The following is a 17,160-nucleotide window of genomic DNA, read 5'->3' as shown; positions in this document are numbered from 1 at the left end:
CCCAACTCCCTTCTGCTCCTTTGAAATCGCCAACTCAGGTGTACGTTGCCAAGGGTGTAACGTGCCAGGCCCCATCACAGCACACACACGACTGTCTCCAAGCCCCCGTGCCAGGGCTGGTGCTAGTGACCTGGCACAACCCACCTTGGGCCGATAGTCAGCAAACCCGTTTAACCCCCTGGCTGCAGCAGAAGAGCTGGGAGTATTGCAGCAGCTGTCACAAGGGGGTGACCCTCTCTCCCCCCGCCAATGCCACCTCCTTGGGGGGGAGATGCAGCCGGCTTTGTGGGAGGCAGCCAGGCTCCAGGGGGCAGGCCACTCACCTTCCTGCCTTTCTCGTTGTCCGGTAGGTAGCAGTGCCGGGGGAAGCCTCGGGCTGTGAACTTCTTCCCGGGGTTCGGGTGCTCTGGGCCCTGGCAGGGAACAAAGCAGACGCTGGGGAAATCCGGCAGCCAGCGGCTGTGCCTGAAACACGTCACCCCCCTGCTCAGCTGCCCACGCCCGCCGCATTGCCTAGGAGGCCCTGGCTGGACGGGGCTGAGAGGGATGCATTGGTCGCCAATGGGGCACAACCTGCAGGCAGCAGGGGTCTGAGCGAGATCCCGCCTGGCAGGGCGTGGCCAGGAGTAGGAGATGGGGCCTGGCCTAGACCCACCACCAAATCCATGGGGTGTCACACCCTGGGCTGCCTCTGCTGGAGGAAGCAGAGGAGGCCCCAGGCTCTCCATCAGTTGCCCCCAGGGCCGGGGGAGCGGTCTGAGAATGTGGCACGCTTAGCCACCTGGGGGATTCCCGAGGGGGAGGCAGCAGGCGCCAACTCTTCTGGGCCACGCAGCCGCCGGCTGCCCCCGGAGATTCCTCTGTCCCTGGGCGGCTCACCTGGATGCCCGTGGGGATGTCGTAGACGATGCGGATGGTTTTGGATTCCGTGTAGCCTGGCAGCGAGTGTGGGATGATGTGGAACTCCATCTTCCCTGGGGGCTGGGTCCCGGTCTTCTCCCCATAGATGGCCTTGCAGGTGGGGCACTGCAGGCTGCCATCCTTGGGGGCAGAGGCACAAGGTGAGGAGGGTCAGCCAGCCAGGCAGCGCATCCCGCTCCAGGGCACAGGCTGCAAAGAGGCTAATGGGGGACTCTCCCTTTGCTGGGTACTATCCCTCCCCCAGGCAGGACTGTTCGGACCCCTGGGACCGGCTGGGACAAGCCTGCCGAAGGCCCTGGAGGGGCACCAAGGCTGGAACTGACCGACTCTCCGCTGAGGGCCCAGAGCTGGTTGTGAGGACCCTGCGGGGCCGTGGGATGGGTCAGGGAGGGGAGCACTGCCCTAGGCACAGGGGGCTCTCAGCTGGGAAGGCTGGTGGCCTGCTGGAGGCACCTCTCCCCCCCCGGCCCAGCTCTCACCTTGTTGCCGTTGTTGTACATGGCCACCAGGCAGAGGAGGTGGTACATGTGCCCGCACTTGCCCAACTTGCCCACCAGCTCCGGCTTGGCGCCCCTGTGGCTGAGCAGGCCCTCGTAGCCGGACGAGGCCACCAGCCTCTCCATGCAGATGGTGCAGTCCTGCCGGGGAGCGGGGTGTTACCAGAGCTGGGCTGCTCCCGCCACCCCCAGCCAGAGCCCAGCAGCCGGTTCCACCATCACCCAACTGCCCATGGGCCAGGCGGCAGGTTTGGGCCTCTGGCGCCTTTGCAGCCTTTGGGGACACGTCCTTCCCATGGCACCTGCTCCGCCAGCCGGCTTGGCTATCCCGATGTCTGCCTGCCCCACCGCCCTGCCCAGCTCCTCGCCCACTCTTCTGCCCCCCCTGCCCCCACTGTTCCCTCGGCCCCGTCCCTGTCCCCACTGCCCCCTTGGCCCTGCCCCTGCCCACACTGTCCCTTCGGCCCCTTAGCCCTGACCCTCACCCCGCTCCCTGCCTCTCTCTCCCGGAGGACTGGCCTGTCTGAGCGTAGCAGGCACTGGCCTGCACCAGGGCCAGGGCTAGATGCATGGGGCAGTTAACCCCTGTGTCCCATCCCTTTCAGGCGCTTCGGTGCCACTGCAGAACTGGTGCAGCGGCAGCGAGTGGTTGAAACCCGGGGACCCAAGGAGCTGGAAACTGGGCCAGGGGCTCTGCAGCGAGCTCCTGGAGCCAGGCTAGCAAAGGAGACACGCAGCAAACTCCCAGTGAGCGCAGGCTCCCATGCCATCTCAGAGCACCCACCGCAACCTCCATTTGCCCCAAACACAGTGGGCACTTATACCAACCCCCTCCCACCCCCGCCAGGGCCAGGGGAGTGTGGAGAAGGGAGGGCCTAGGAGGAGTCGGGGGGTTCTCCAGGGGGTATTTTGGGAAAGGAGTGCTGCCAGGCTGGTGTCCTGGGGGGCAGAGTTAAGGGGGTAGCAGAGGTGAGGGGTGTGCCTGTGGGTGGAGGAGCTGCTCGGGTCCCTGCTGCTGTAGCTTTATACCAGGTGTGTTGTGTGTCACTGTGTCCAAGAGTTCACCGTGTATTCACAGGCCACCGCAGGGCTGCCACTCAGACAGGCCTAGTCATCCAAGCCGAGCCCCGGCCCTGGGTACTGTCCGATCCCAGCCGCCCCAGGGCAGGGCCACTGGTGAGACCCGTGCGCAGGTGCTCACCTCGTCCGGCGGGCTCTTCACCTTCTGGATGTACCGGCGCACCACATCCTCAGGATTCTTGCCTGCCCCACGAGAGAAGCAGAGGGTCAGATTGCACTCTCATGGCCCACAGCGCCCCAGGGCCACCCACTCAGCTGGGCCACGCAGCCCCTTGCTCACAGCTAGGAGCTACATCTTTCGGGGGGGGGGGGGCCAGGATTGGACGGACACAGAAATCGGCTTGGCTGGAGCGGGTGCGATCTCTGGGTCAGGGCTGGAGGAGGTTGAACCCACCCCTGGGAGTTCAGAGAGAGCCTTTCATCAGCTTGGGGAGGTCCATTCCTGGAAGCCACCGGAGCAAGTGAGCATGAAGAGGGAATCCCGCTGCCCCCTAGGACAGGGGTCCCTGCAGCTCAGGGCTGAGGGGCCCAGCTCAGAGGCAGAATCAGGAGGCAATTCCCTGGCCAGGCTGGCACAGAGCTCCACACTCCGGCTCTTTGGGGCTGGGATCCCCGGGGACGAGGCTGCCGTGGTTTTCGGAACAGGGAGAGCTGGGTGAGGCGTGGGTCACACCACATGCACTGAACCACGGGCTCCCTCCTGCTTCATCGCAAACACAGCATCCAAGGGGGGATAGCTCAGTGGTTTGAGCATTGGCCTGCTAAACCCAGGGATGTCAGTTCAATCCTTGAGGGGGCCACTTAGGGATCTGGGGCAAAAAAATCAGTACTTGGTCCTGCTAGTGAAGGCAGGGGGCTGGACTCGATGACCTTTCAAGGTTCCTTCCAATTCTAGGAGATAGGATATCTCCATTAATTAATTAAAAACCAGGGCAAACTACTACTGACCCTTTGGGACCCAGCCCCTTACCCCAAGCTTGCTTGCCACCAGCCAGTCTGTCACTGTGCCCCACAAGAGTGTGGGGAGGGGTGGAGTGCAGCCTGCATGCCTCTGCGAATACATTCGGCATTTGGTGCATGTGATTGGGCGTCCGGTCACATGGTATTGATGACATAACCTTTATAAACAGCCGCTGGGGAGCAAATTCTCTCAGGGAGGAAATGGGCTCAACTGCTCGCTGCTCCTCTCTGACCCTTTCAGGAGGGCCCTGGTGCACTTTGCACTGATGTAACCCAATGGGCAAATCTCTTCTGATGCCCACACGTTAGGGAGGCTAGAACTGGTGGAGCCGAGGCAACTGCCCTGGCACTGAGTTACAGAAGCACTGAGTCTGGGCCTCTGCAGCTGGGGAAGGTTCGTGGAGGTGGAGCTGATCTCCCCCATGCTGGTACCTCCAGGTACCTCTCCCAGCTGCAGGAAGCTCTGCGGCTGCAGCACAGAAGTGAGGGTGGCAATCCCGTGACCCCCCCACAACAGCTTGGGATTCCTCAGGACCCCCACAGTACAACACTGACATTTCAGATGTGAACATGTGAAATTGACCAATTAAAAAACCCTCTGGCTGTGAAATTGATCAAAATGGACCATGAATTTGGTAGGGCCCTAAAAAATAATCCCTCCCACCATCTGTCTGTCTTGTCTATTTAGATTGGAAGCTCTTTGGGGCTGGGCCATTATATCTGTGCACACCTAGCACGGGGCCCTGAGCTCTGCTGGGCTAACCGAATCCACAGCCCCGTTGCAGCAGCTTGCAGGTAAGAATAGTCTTAGGTTCATATTGCTCAAGACAATACGGGATCATCAGATCATCTCGTCTGACCCCTGCAGATCACAGGCCATTACCCCTGGATTCAGCCCAATAGCTTTGATTGGCTAAAGCACCTCCCCTAGTCTTGAGTTGTAGATCTCACAAGCTGGAGAATCCACCACTTCCCTTGGCAGTTGGTTCCAGTGGTTACTCACCCTCACTGTCAAATATTCATGTCTAATCTGAATTTATTTGGCTTGAACTTCCAGCCATAGGTTCTTGTTCCGCCTTTCTCTGCTAGTCTAAAGAGCCCTTTAGTAGATGGTCTTTTCTCTGTCATGCACTGTCACCTCTCAGCTAAACAGATCACCTCCTGACGTCTCACTGCCAGGCATTTTCTCCAGCCCTTGACTCATTCAGCGCTGGTAACAATCACTGAAAAGCAATCCCACTAGCACCCCCTTTGGGGTGCCAGGTCTCCCAGGAAGCTGCCTGGCCTTGTGCTGTACATTAGCAGTGAGGATGACACGCCGAACCCTTCCTGTGTATGACATCCTTTGTTCCCTAGTACCTGTGAAATGGCCCATGGGTAGCGTACCAGATGGCACAATAATCCCGTGGCTCTGGGGTATCAGGGTGAAGGTGCCTGGGCATCACCCTGGGCACGATTTCAGAAGCTGGGCATAACACCTCTGGAGAGCTGAGTTTGAATCTGGCTGAGGCATGAAAATGCATTTGAGGGTCTTGGGCCAGGGTGTAGGGGATGTTTGTCTATATTAGAAAATCACTGTGCAGTTTGGCAGAGAAGCCCAGGACTGGGATAGCAGGGGGCTGGGGGTCAGGGGTGAGGCTCGGAGTGGGGGGATGATGTACCCCAGGCTGTACTGTGCCTTGATGTGGCTATTGGCCTCTCCATGTCATTTACCAAAGCCTGGTGATGAAAGGAAGAGGCAGGCTTGGTTACAGGTCCAGGGCCATGCTCCCAGCTAGATCCCAGCGCTGGGATTGTCAGGATGGAGGCCAGTGCGTGTGGCTCTGTGGGCTGGAGAGAAGGTGCTGTCTCTTACTCTTTTTGAGGTGCTTCTTCTTGGTTTTCCTGCAGACGCCATTGATCCCAGGCACCGGCTTGATGTCGCTCTTGCTCACGGGCGGAGGGTGCAGGATAGGCTTCGGGGCCCGGGTCAGGCATACAGGCAGCCCAGCAGCACACATCAAAATGCCTGTCATACCTGGGTCACAGAGAGATGGTAAGGCCAAGCGCAGACACTTAGGGGGCTGGGCGATTATCTCCCCACTGAGTGGCAACAATCACAGCATGGGACAGAATCCCCTGCAGTCTATGAGACTGATCTCAAACGCTGGGATTGTCCCTTCGCTTTGAAGTGAGATGGGTAGGTTGTACCAGCCAACCATCCATCCATCCATCCATCCATCCATCCATCCATCCATCCATCCATCCGGCATACCCAACCAACCATCCATCCATCCATCCATCCATCCATCCATCCATCCGGCATACCCAACCAACCAACCAACCAACCAACCATCCATCCATCCATCCATCCATCCATCCATCCATCCGGCATACCCAACCAACCATCCATCCATCCGGCATGCCCAACCAACCACCCAACCAACCATCCATCTGGCATACCCAACCAACCATCCATCCATCCAGCATACCCAACCAACCAACCAACCATCCCATCCATCCATCCATCCATCCATCCATCCGGCATACCCATCCATCCATCCAGCATACCCAACCAACCATCCATCCATCCATCCGGCATATCCAACCAACCATCCATCCATCCGGCATATCCAACTAACCACCCAACAAACCATCCATCTGGCATACCCAACCAACCAACCAACCATCCATCCATCCGGCATACCCAACCAACCAACCAACCAACCATCCATCCATCCGGCATACTCAACCAACCATCCATCCATCCGGCATACCCACCCAACCTCCCACCCAACCATCCATCCATCCATCCATCCATCCATCCATCCATCCATCCACACTCACCAGGATAAGTAAGTACCATCTCACTGGGCAGTGTTATACCCAGGAGTGGACAGCTGCCCAGAGCTGGGGGAATTCCAGCTGCTCTTACCTGCCAGGGCAGGATGGACTGGTCCGGTTCCATTCAGATTCTTAACCGGGAGGGCAGGAACCCTGAAGCAGAGACAAGAGAAGTGAAGCAGAAAGCACATTTAGTTGTTGGACGGTAGTGCCCAAACGGCTAAGCCACACCCTCGGAAACCACTGCTCCAGGAGAGAGAGAGGGGAGCGGAGGTGAAGTTAGTGATGTTGCTCCCCACACCATGGTACCTTTCCAGGGGTGATGCCAGAATCCCTTCCAAGAGAGTGCAGAAATCCAGCCCAGGATCTAAAGGCGACCGCTCCTGCATTCAGAGTATTAGCTAATGGAGCATGACCCACAGCCAAACCAGCAGAGAGCCCCTCACTCTGTCAGACCCTCCGAACGAGGATCCCTGACCCAGAACCTGTGTGCCCATTGGTGCCCTTGTTACATCAAGGCTGGCAGCAGAGTCAGGCTGCGGGGGATTCTATCTCATAGCACAGGATACAAATGATCCCCCTGAACTCAGTGGGGGTCCCACCAGCTCCTGCAGTGGACACTGGGCATCCCAGGCCAGCAGAGAACAGCGGCATGCCCCTCTGGCTGATGGAGACAGGTGAGGAGGGGCTTTGGGGGGAGCTGCACCAGCTGGTGAGTTTGCCTGCACCTGCGGCTAGGGATCTGGTGGGAGTGGGCCAGAGAGAGAGACTGAAGTACGAGTAGAGGGGAAAAGCAAACAGCTCCCCAGGGAATGCTCGAGGGGCAGAGTTCCTAGAGGGGCATCCTTGTTCTAGGGTCCCCAGCAGGAGACCTGAGCCCCTAACCTGTTGTGTACAGCTCCTGCTAGGGAGCCCCTGGGCTCTGCTTCCAGCTCTGGTGCTGACTCACTGGGCAGCCTTGGGGCAATGGCCCTCCCCTGCCTCAGTTTCCCCATTGCGCATTGAGGATAATAAGCCTTCCCCTCTCTCCTTGGGTGAGGCATTCTGAGTCCTGCAGGCGAGAAGGGACCAATCCATTACACGACAGCCAGAGCATGTCCATTCTGCCCTAGGATCCAGGCTCCCTCCGATCCCCACCCCACAAATACCCACTGATCTCCTTCCCCCCCCAGCACTCTGTTCTGCTTTTCAGGCTGAACACCCCCGAGACAGGCTTGTCTCCCCCCTCTCCTGCTCCTTCCCCTGGACCAAACATTGGGGCGGTGGGCCAGGAGTCCTGGGGGGAGGGGAAGCCCATGGGGGGGCCAGGTTGTGCCAGCACCAGGCCCAGTCAGTGCGGTAATGAAGAGCCCAGCCGCCGGGGGTGATGAGAGCTTTCCCAGACATTTGGTCAATTAAGCCCTGTGCTCAATCGTGTTAATTAGCGCTCAGGCTCTTGTGGCTGGGCCAAAATGTCAGCAAGGCTGATCCTGCTCCCTGTGGAGTAAAGCTGCTGGATTGCTTCTAGGAGCCGCCTCCCCCTCGGGGCGGGGGCAGGGAAGGGGACCAGGACCCCCTCACTGCCATGTGCTCTCACTGTATTGCAAGGCCCCAGGGAGAGAGGGAAGGCTGCAGAGCCCCTACCCCAGTGATTCATCCCACGCCCCCGGGCTGGGAACAGCCAGCACCAGTGGGAGCCCAGCACCAGCTCAGTTTCACAGCAGAGCCTACCAGCAGCGTCAGCTGTGAGCACTACGGAGCACAGACAATAGCAGCCATGAAGCTGACAGGAGTGACAGCAAGGGGTGAAGTAAGGCAGTGTCTACACGGACACTGTGTCTCCCTCACTGCACCGACATAAGCACTGCACCTCTGGTGGAGCTGGAGTGATGATGTCGGGGTAGCAGGCCGCTTACTTCGGCAGAAGCAGCATTCTGGTGCAGACACTGACATAACTGGTCACAGGAATTAGAGATGGCAAAGCGCAGTCCCGTGGATTTCCTCTCCAGGGGCAGGGAGCAGGGCAGGCGTGAGCCCTCTGGGGTGTTCTCCAGTGTTTGTCCTATTCGGCTTGAAGTGACCCAGATGAGGGAGCTTTCACCACCACCCGTGCGCCTGTCTGGGATCACACCTGACTGTGCATGTGTCCTTGCAGGGTGCACACACCAGGCAGTGAATTTATGGGTGTAGCCGTTGAGTGTGAGACCCTTTGTGTACATTCGCAGTGTGTGTGCGTGTGCTCGGAGCGTGTGTGCATGTGCTCGGAGCGTGTGTGCGTGTGCTCGGAGCGTGTGTGTGTGTGCTCGAGCGCGCGTGTGTGTGCTCGCAGCGTGTGTGCGTGTGCTCAGAGCATGTGTGCGTGTGCTTGAGCGTGTGTGTGTGCTCAGAGCATGTGTGCGTGTGCTCGAGCGTGTGTGCGTGTGCTCGCAGCGTGTGTGCGTGTGCTCAGAGCATGTGTGCGTGTGCTCGCAGCGTGTGTGCGTGTGCTCGCAGCGTGTGTGCGTGTGCTCAGAGCATGTGTGCGTGTGCTTGAGCGTGTGTGTGTGCTCAGAGCATGTGTGCGTGTGCTCGAGCGTGTGTGCGTGTGCTCGCAGCGTGTGTGCGTGTGCTCAGAGCATGTGTGCGTGTGCTCGCAGCGTGTGTGCGTGTGCTCAGAGCATGTGTGCGTGTGCTCACAGCGTGTGTGCGTGTGCTCGCAGCATGTGTGCGTGTGCTCGCAGCGTGTGCACACACGGCTAGGAACACTCCTGACGGGCTTCCATCGGCCCATGCTCCTCCGACTGATTAACTCTGTGTTGGCTGCTGGGCCGGTGAGCCGAGAGCGCACCATGGCAGGATGCCAGCGCATCACTGGCTCTCTTCCAAAGCTGCAGTGCTCTGCGGCAGCAGCAGGGATGGTCCCTGCCTTCCCAAACCTGTGTGCCTCTCGCCTGGCCTGGCCTGGCCTCTCTCACACGGGAACCACGAGCTGGGTGCCAGTACCAGTGGGTGCCAGGTTGCGGTGGCGAATTCAGCCCCTGGCTATGTAGTGGGTATGGCCGTGGTTGGGGATTGGGAGGGTGGATTTAGTGCTGGAATTTTCCTGGCACCGAGAGCCAGGCAGCTGATGCGCAGGCCTCTCCCACCTAACTCTGCTAGTGCCCACCCCCAGTCAGTTGGGCAGTGTCCTTTGCTGTGAGGTTCTGAACTCCAGTAACCCAAAGTCCCGTTAACGTGCCCATCCCTTCTCTGCACCCCACTCACAGGTGTTGCCCCTGGTCAGTGCAGACCCAGGGGCGCATCTGCAGATTTCACCTTCTGCCCTGGGTGAAGGGGAGTAAAAAGGCTCTTCACTGCCCAGGCACTTGAGCAGAGCTCCTCTTTCCCAGGCACCTGATTGCCACACCTCCCTACGAGGAAGCCTACCAGCTGATCCATGCTCTGTTCTTCTTTGCCAATTGATCAGCACACCTCCCTACCAGCTGATCACTGTACCTTTTTGCTAGCTACCCTACCAGTCAAACGCTGCACCATGCTACTAGCTATCCTGCCAACCACCCACAAATCTACTAGGATGGCTTTAGGTCCCATCAACCCATGTCTCCTGCCTAGCGAGTGCTGTTTAGTTGAGGGTGAGTCCCTCCATCAGGATATGACAAGTGCAGTTCTGCTGCCTTTGATTCACACAAGGATAAAAACCCTTTATTACTCCTGCCCAATAACAAGGAGATGGGGAGATCCAACACCAGCCAAAAGTGATCATTTGGGCAAGCAATCCCATCATGCTGAGCACCTAGGCAGGGTGGGTGTGCCCATGCAAATGAGATCAGCTCCTGAAGTCCTTTTCCACAGCTCATCACTAGATGTTAGGGAAGAGCTCGTCCAGACTCTGCTTACAGATTTTAGGGGTTCCCAGTGATGACCGGCTCCCCTGCCCAGCCCTCTAGGGAGTCCTCACACCTCTGGAGCTTGGGCGACATGCCCCACAAGTGATGGCCCCACCGCTGCCCACTGTGGGTGGGATGGGGATGTGACCCAGCCAGCACGCGGAGGCCTCGCCAGCCAGTGCTGGGAGGCACCTGGGTAGCATGGATGGGGATTTTACAGAGAGCTGGGCATGGCTCCCCTCTCCAGGTGAGCAGCACTGCCCCCCATTTTCCCAGTCAGGGCTGATGGGAAGCACTAAAGCAGCCCAGCCCAGCATGGCAGTTACTGCCCCTGGGGCTGGCCAGAGAGCAACAGCCACTCTCCAGCCAACCAGAGCTTTGCACCATGCTCCTGCTCTTCAGAGACTTTCTCCTGCCTCAGCTGGGCATCCTGCTGTGAGCAGGGGGGGCTCACTTTCACAGCAGGGAGCCCCTTGCTCCTCAGAGCTGGAGGCAGCTGTGAAATTCCAAGCATGTCATTTTCACGGCTGGCAGGCTCCCTGCTGAAAAACTGCACAGCCATGGGCTCACTGCTCGGGCTGTCACCCTGGGGTGTGTGGGGGGCTCCAGCTGTGAGCCCGGTGCAGCAGTCAGTGCCCCACAGTGTGCTGCTTCAGTCCGTGCAAGCGCTCCTGGTGAGGAGCACCGCCGGCAGAAGGACGGCAGTGTGGACACCAGCAGCCCATAGAATTTTGTAGTGTAGACAACCTCTAGGACTATTGTGGAGAGAGGGGCTTGAGCAAAGCCCCAGGATGCAAAGAACCCTGATCTGCTGGAGAGGAGGGCAGGGCTAAAATCCAGGGCTGGAACTAAACTTGCCCCTGATGCACATGCCCAGCACAGGTTCACCCAGCCACAGAGAGAAACGTGTACCCTCCAAGGCAGGAGTTCTCAACCAGGGGTTCAGAGCCCCCAGGGGGGCCAGAAGCAGGTTTCAGGGGGGTCCACCAAGCAGGGCCAGTGTTAGACTCACTGGGGCCCAGGTCAGAAAGCTGAAGCCCCACCGCATGGGGCTGAACCCTAGGGCACTGAGCCAAGTCACCTGGGGCTGAAGCTGAAGCCTGAGCAACTGACCTTCATGGGATCCCCTGTGGTATGGGGCCTCAGGCAATAACTTCAGCCCTGGCTTTTCTATGCAGAAAGCCAGTTATTGTGGCACAGGTGGGCTGTGGAGTTTTTATAGCATGTTGTGGGCCTTAGAAAGGAGAAGATTGAGAGCCCTGCTCCAAGGCACATAGCAGCCCTTCCACTCCCCATCACTAGCTATACCCAGGGCCCAATTCGAATGGAGATCTGCCATCAGAGAATGTAGTCCGTAGCACCTATTTTACTCTGCATAATCCGTCCTGTCCTGTCGTCTATGGTCTTTCTAGGCCCCTACCACAGTGGTACCTAATACCAGACACAGTTCAGTTTAAGGTGATGATAGCCTTAAGGATGTTTCTTCTCTCCCCATCTTCCACTTTTGTTGCTGCCAATGTTTTTAGGGACATCATCACCTGGGGAACATTAACCCAAGAGGTGGGTTCATGCTGTGAGTGACCAGGTTGGGGTTCCATCTGATCCCTGCTGGTAAGAGGTTCTGCAGCCATGGCCCTGCGGCTGAGAGCCCCCCTGTCTGAACCTGGGTTTCTCCTGCTGCTATTTACTTCAGACCATTTCTCCAGTTTGTCCAGATCATTTTGAATTTTAATCCTATCCTCCAAAGCATTTGCAACCCCTCCCAGCTTGATATCGTCCACAAACTTTATAAGTGTACTCTCTCTGCCATTATCTAAATCATTGATGAAGATATTGAACAGAACCGGACCCAGAACTGACCCCAGTGGGACCCCAATCATTATGCCCTTCCAGCATGACTGTGAACCACTGATTACTACTCTCCGGGAATGGTTTTCTAACCAGTTTTGCACCCACCTTATAGTAGCTCCCTGTAGGTTGCATTTCCCTAGTTTTTTGAGAAGGTCATGCGAGACAGTATCAAAAGCTTTACTAAAGTCAAGATATACCACATCTACTGCTTCCCCCCATCCACAAGACTTGTTACCCTGTCAAAGAAAGCTATCAGGTTGGTTTGACACAATTTGTTCTTGACAAATCCATGCTGACTATTACTTTATCACTTTATTATCTTCTAGGTGTTTGCAAATTGGTTGCTTAATTATTTGCTCCATTATCTTTCCCGGTACAGAAGTTAAGCTGACTGGTCTGTAATTCCCCAGGTTGTCCTTATTTCCCTTTTTATAGATGGGCACTAGATTTGTCCTTTTCCAGTCCTCTGGAATCTCTCCCGTCTTCCATGACTTCTCAAAGATAATCACTAATAGCTCAGATATCTCCTCAGTCAGCTCCTAAAGTATTCTAGGATGCATTTCATCAAGGTCTGGTGACTTGAAGACATCTAACTTGTCTAAGTAATTTTTAACTTCTTCTTTTCTTATTTTAACCTCTTCTGATCCTACCTCATTTTCACTGGCATTCATTATGTTATGTCACCAACGTTCTTGGTGAAAAACGAAACAAAGAAATCATTAAGCACCTCTGCCATTTCCACATTTTCTGTTATTGTTTCCCCCCCCCCCCATTGAGTAACGGGCCTACCCTGTCCTTAGTCTTCCTCTTGCTTCTAATGTATTTGTAGAATGTTTTCTTGTTACCTTTTATGTCTCTAGCTAGTTTGATCTCATTTTGTGCCTTGGCCTTTCTAATTTTGTCTCTACATACCTGTGTTATTTGTTTATAGTCATCATTTGTAATTTGACCTAGTTTCTACTTTTTATAGGACTCTTTTTGATTTTTAGATTATTGAAGATCTCCTGGTTAAGCCAGGGTGCTCTCTTGCCATACTTCCTATCTTTCCTACGCAGTGGGATAGTTTGCTCTTGTCCCCTTACTAATGTCTCTTTGAAAAACTGTCAACTGTCTTCAATTGTTTTTCCCCTTAGACTTGCTTCCCATGGGATCTTACCTACCAACTCCCTGAGTTTGCTAAAGTCTGCCTTCTTGAAATCCAGTGTCTTTATTTTGCTGTTCTCCCTCCTACCATTCCTTAGAATCATGAACTCTACCATTTCGTGATCACTTTCACCCAAGCTGCCTTCCACTTTCAAATTCTCAACCAGTTCCTCTCTGTTTGTCAAAATCAAATCTAGAACAGCCTCCCCCCAGTAGCTTTCTCCACCTTCTGAAATAAAAATTGTGTCCAATATATTCCAAGAACTTGTTGGATAATCTGTGCCCTGCTGTGTTGTTTCCCAACAGATGTCTGAGTGGTTGAAGTTCCCCATCACCACCAAGTCCTGAGCTTTGGATGATTTTGTTAGTTGTTTAAAAAAAGCCTCCTCCACCTCTTCTTCCTGGTTAGATGGTCTATAGTAGACCCTACCATGACATCACCCTTGTTTTTTGCCTCTTTTACCCTTACCCAGAGACTTTCAATAAGTCTGTCTCCTATTTCCATCTCAACCTCAGTCCACGTGTATACATTTTCAATATATAAGGTAACACCTCCTCCCTTTTTTCCCTGCCTGTCCTTTCTGAGCAAGCTGTACCCATCCACACCAACATTCCAATCAGGTGTATTATCCCACCAGGTCTCTGTGATGCCAACTATGTCACAGTTGTGTTTATTTACTAGCACTTTGAGTTCTTCCTGTTTATTCCTCATACTTCTTGCATTAGTATACAGACATCTAAGATACTGATTTGATTCCCCGCCCCCAGTTCTGTCTTGTCTCTCCTTTACCCCTGCTATAAAAGCCCATGCTCCCCCCAAATTCCGAACCTTCTCCCAGGTCTCCATGTCCTGTGGGCTTTGGTCACCTGCCCCCTTCAAACCTAGTTTAAAGCCCTTCACACTAGGTTAGCCAGTATGTATCCAAATACACTCTTCCCCTTCCCCCATCTCTGTTTATCAGCCCTTCTTGCTGGAACAGCATCCCGTGGTCAAGGAAGCCGAAGCTCTCCTGATGACACCATCCTTGCACCCAGGCATTCACCTCCAGGATGTCTCTGTCTCTGCCTCTGCCTGGGCCCCTACCCTTGACCAGAAGGATCAAAGAGAACACCACCTGCACCCCCAACTCCTTCACCCTCCTCCCAGAGCCCTGCAGTCACTGATGATCTGCTGAGGGTCATATCTTGCAGTACCATTAGTGCCCACGTAGATGAGTAGCAGGGGGTAGTAGTCAGAGGGCCGGATGATCCTCGACAATCCCTCCGTAACGTCTCGGATACAGGCCCCTGGCAGGCAGCATACCTCCCGGGATGCCATGTCAGGGTGACAGATGGGTGCCTCTGTCCCCCTCAGAAGTGAGTCTCCAACCATCACTACCCTACGTTTCCTCCTGGGAGTCGTGGTTGCGATCCTGCCAGCCTTGGGGGTACATGGCTTCTCCTCCTCCTCTGGGGGTGATTCCTCATTGCTCGTTGCCAGGGCAGCATATCGGTTTTCCATCATCACGGTGGGTGATTTGGGAGCAGGGGTGGAGCACTGCCTGCTGCCAGAAGTAACCAGCAGCCAGTGTCCTCCCTGTACCAGAGCCTTATCCTCCTCCCTCGGTGGTGTGACAGCAGTCCTCTGTAGTTAGATTCCTCAGCCTTGGATGTCTCCACATGAATACTCTCAAGGAATTCCTGTAGCTCTCCCATCTGCTTCCTGAGAGATTCCACGAGCAGGCACCTTTCACACTGGATGGTCCCCCCCCAGCTTGGCTTTCTGAGAGTGGGAAATGCAGGCCACAGTCTCTGGAAATCCACACCAGGATCTGGGTAGAGGCATCCACGGTTAGGTTCTCTGTCTGGATACAGGCGAAGGTGGAGGAGACAGGAGTAGCGTTGGCACTGGCAATGTGGCCCTTCTAACCAGAGTGATTATTTTACATCTCCCTCCCAAAAACTCCTTCTCAAACTCCCCTGTTTGCAGTCCCCTGTTCGCTAGCTCCCCTTGGTCACTTAGCCTCTGGCTTTTAAGGCCTTCTCTCCTAGGTCAGCCCTATGTTGCATTGGCCTTTATTGCTCATGAGCGGCGCTGCTGTATGCTGTGACAGCCGCAGCTCCCCTGGGGTGGGCACTGCAACCCTAGCTACGGTGAGTTCCATTGGCCCATCCTGAAGGTGATGCGAGCATGGATCATGGTGGCGTGGCCTTTTTCTGGGAGCCTCTGTCAGCAATCGATGTGCCCAGGAATGGTGAGGATTCAGGCCCGACTCCTGGGCTTTGCACCACCATGATGATTCATGGTATGGTGCCTTCAAGGGAAGGTGAGGGGAGAGTTTGGTTAAGTTCCTTGAAGTGTTGCTCCCCTCCCCCCCCCACACACACTTCTTAGCTCTTCATCCCGCTGATTATTTCTTCCAGGCTCTGGGGCACCTTGAAGCCTGCAGATGCTGCCCAGTGAAGGAGACATGTAGCCGAGTTCCCGGACTGCCCTGACCCTATGGTAATTCCCCTCTCTCTGAGCTCTCTCCCACAGGTGTTAGAGTGGGGTCTGAACACTCCATAGCGTGAGGATCTGGATGAGGATGTACACGTGTCCATTCTGCCCCTCTGGGACCTACAGGAATGACTGGATCAAGCGCAATGCTCCCAGTTTACTCCTGGCAGGTTCCTTAGGCATGAGCTCAGGAACTGCTGGGCAATGGCATCAGAGACTGCGGAGAGCTCTAGCAGCAGCAGTATAGTGGTTTATTCCATGGCCAGAGGCATAGGGACCATATCCATCAGCACCTGCAGGGCTGTCTTGGGGCAGCATCCGGCTGTGACTGAGAGGGACCCATGATGCTGGGTGGTGGTGCAAAGGGCGGGTGGAAGCTGGGGGTAGCTGGAGAGATCTCTGGTATCAAGGCCAGGGTTTCTCAGCACTGGCTGCACTACTGCACTCTTTAGGATGACTACAGCTAACCTTCTCTGCTATGGTATTGCCAAGAGCTCTGCACTGGCTTTCCAGCTATAAGACGGGGCAGTTTCTCAGCTGTGGGGGCAGAAATTCTGTACCACTCCTAGGGGGCCTGTTTGGATTGATTGACCCAAATTCCAGTCGTCTTTGTACGGCTGATGTAGATGTTTTTCCACTCAGATGGTTAACCAGATAACTGCGTCAGACGTAGCGAGTGTAGTGCTGTGATACCTCCTTCGTATTTGTGAATCAGGCATTGAGTCGTTCTATGTTTCATGGTCTATTCTGGTGACCACAGTCGCACGCTGCAGTCTTTAATTTCCCATTTGTGCAGCAGGTATCCACATCTGCCATGGTTTGTGTGGATGCGGTTTAGGGTTGCTCATGAGCTTCGTGGGAGATTGAAGCCAGGGTTCTTCTGTGTTGCATCTTTCACAAGGTGTTTGTTTGTGACTTCTTGTGAACTCCCTTTGGCTTTCCAGGCTTCCTCAGGGTTGATGTTGCACTGGTGAAGGTTAAACGCGTGGATCCAAAAGGGCGACTCCAAGCAGTGATGAGGGATGTCGCTGAGGTCCTGGTAGATGGGGAGACGTTTGTTTTCCATGATTGGCTGGAATTCCCAAAGGGTTGCGGCATCGTGGCCAATGGATGGGGGAGCAATGTGCAGCAGCAGGCAGGCAAGGCCTGGTGAGTTCCAGGGATGCCCCACGTTGCAGTGTTCACTTGGATATCAACAAGTCAGGTGTGGCTATTTCTGGTCCATCCCGGTGCACAGTACTTGGCTACAGAGTACACAAGGGCCATCGCTGATGTCCGTTGCCTTGATGCTGATGCTCCCCAGATTGTGCTTGCCAGTTTCTGGACCAGGTTGACTCTCGTGGAAGAGCCTTCACACAGCCCACTCTGTTAAGTGAGAAATCATGCCTAATGCCATCCACCCGGTGACCGAACATCAATCAACCATCTCCCCGTCTTCAGAGCAACAATGCAAGCCACCATAACAGCCCTCGTCAGGTTCTGGAACAAGGATCCTCCAACTCCAATTCCAGGCTGATTGACAAAGTGGTACTCTGTGTGTCTGTCTCCCTGTCCTGTACCC

The 17,160-nt window shown here is 55.5% G+C and overlaps 1 protein-coding gene across 3 annotated transcripts in view; it reads right to left on the bottom strand.

Moving 5' to 3' along the window:
* DTX1 (deltex E3 ubiquitin ligase 1) overlaps window positions 1–17,160 on the bottom strand; it is a 110,093-nt gene that overhangs the window by 2,106 nt on the left and 90,827 nt on the right. For 2 of the 3 annotated variants that reach the window (XM_065568225.1, XM_065568226.1), the window contains exons 4-9: window positions 6,373–6,434; window positions 5,314–5,475; window positions 2,620–2,681; window positions 1,401–1,559; window positions 880–1,041; window positions 324–413 (exon numbers count right to left, since the gene is read on the bottom strand). In XM_065568225.1, coding sequence (XP_065424297.1) covers window positions 324–413; window positions 880–1,041; window positions 1,401–1,559; window positions 2,620–2,681; window positions 5,314–5,475; window positions 6,373–6,434 — 697 coding nt within the window. The remainder of the gene's footprint in view (window positions 1–323; window positions 414–879; window positions 1,042–1,400; window positions 1,560–2,619; window positions 2,682–5,313; window positions 5,476–6,372; window positions 6,435–17,160) is intronic. The other variant, XM_065568227.1, reaches the window with a different exon arrangement.

Source organism: Chrysemys picta, chromosome 15, assembly GCF_011386835.1.
Source record: "Chrysemys picta bellii isolate R12L10 chromosome 15, ASM1138683v2, whole genome shotgun sequence".
Taxonomy (NCBI): domain Eukaryota; kingdom Metazoa; phylum Chordata; order Testudines; family Emydidae; genus Chrysemys; species Chrysemys picta.
This window is presented reverse-complemented; position numbering and strand designations above follow the sequence as displayed.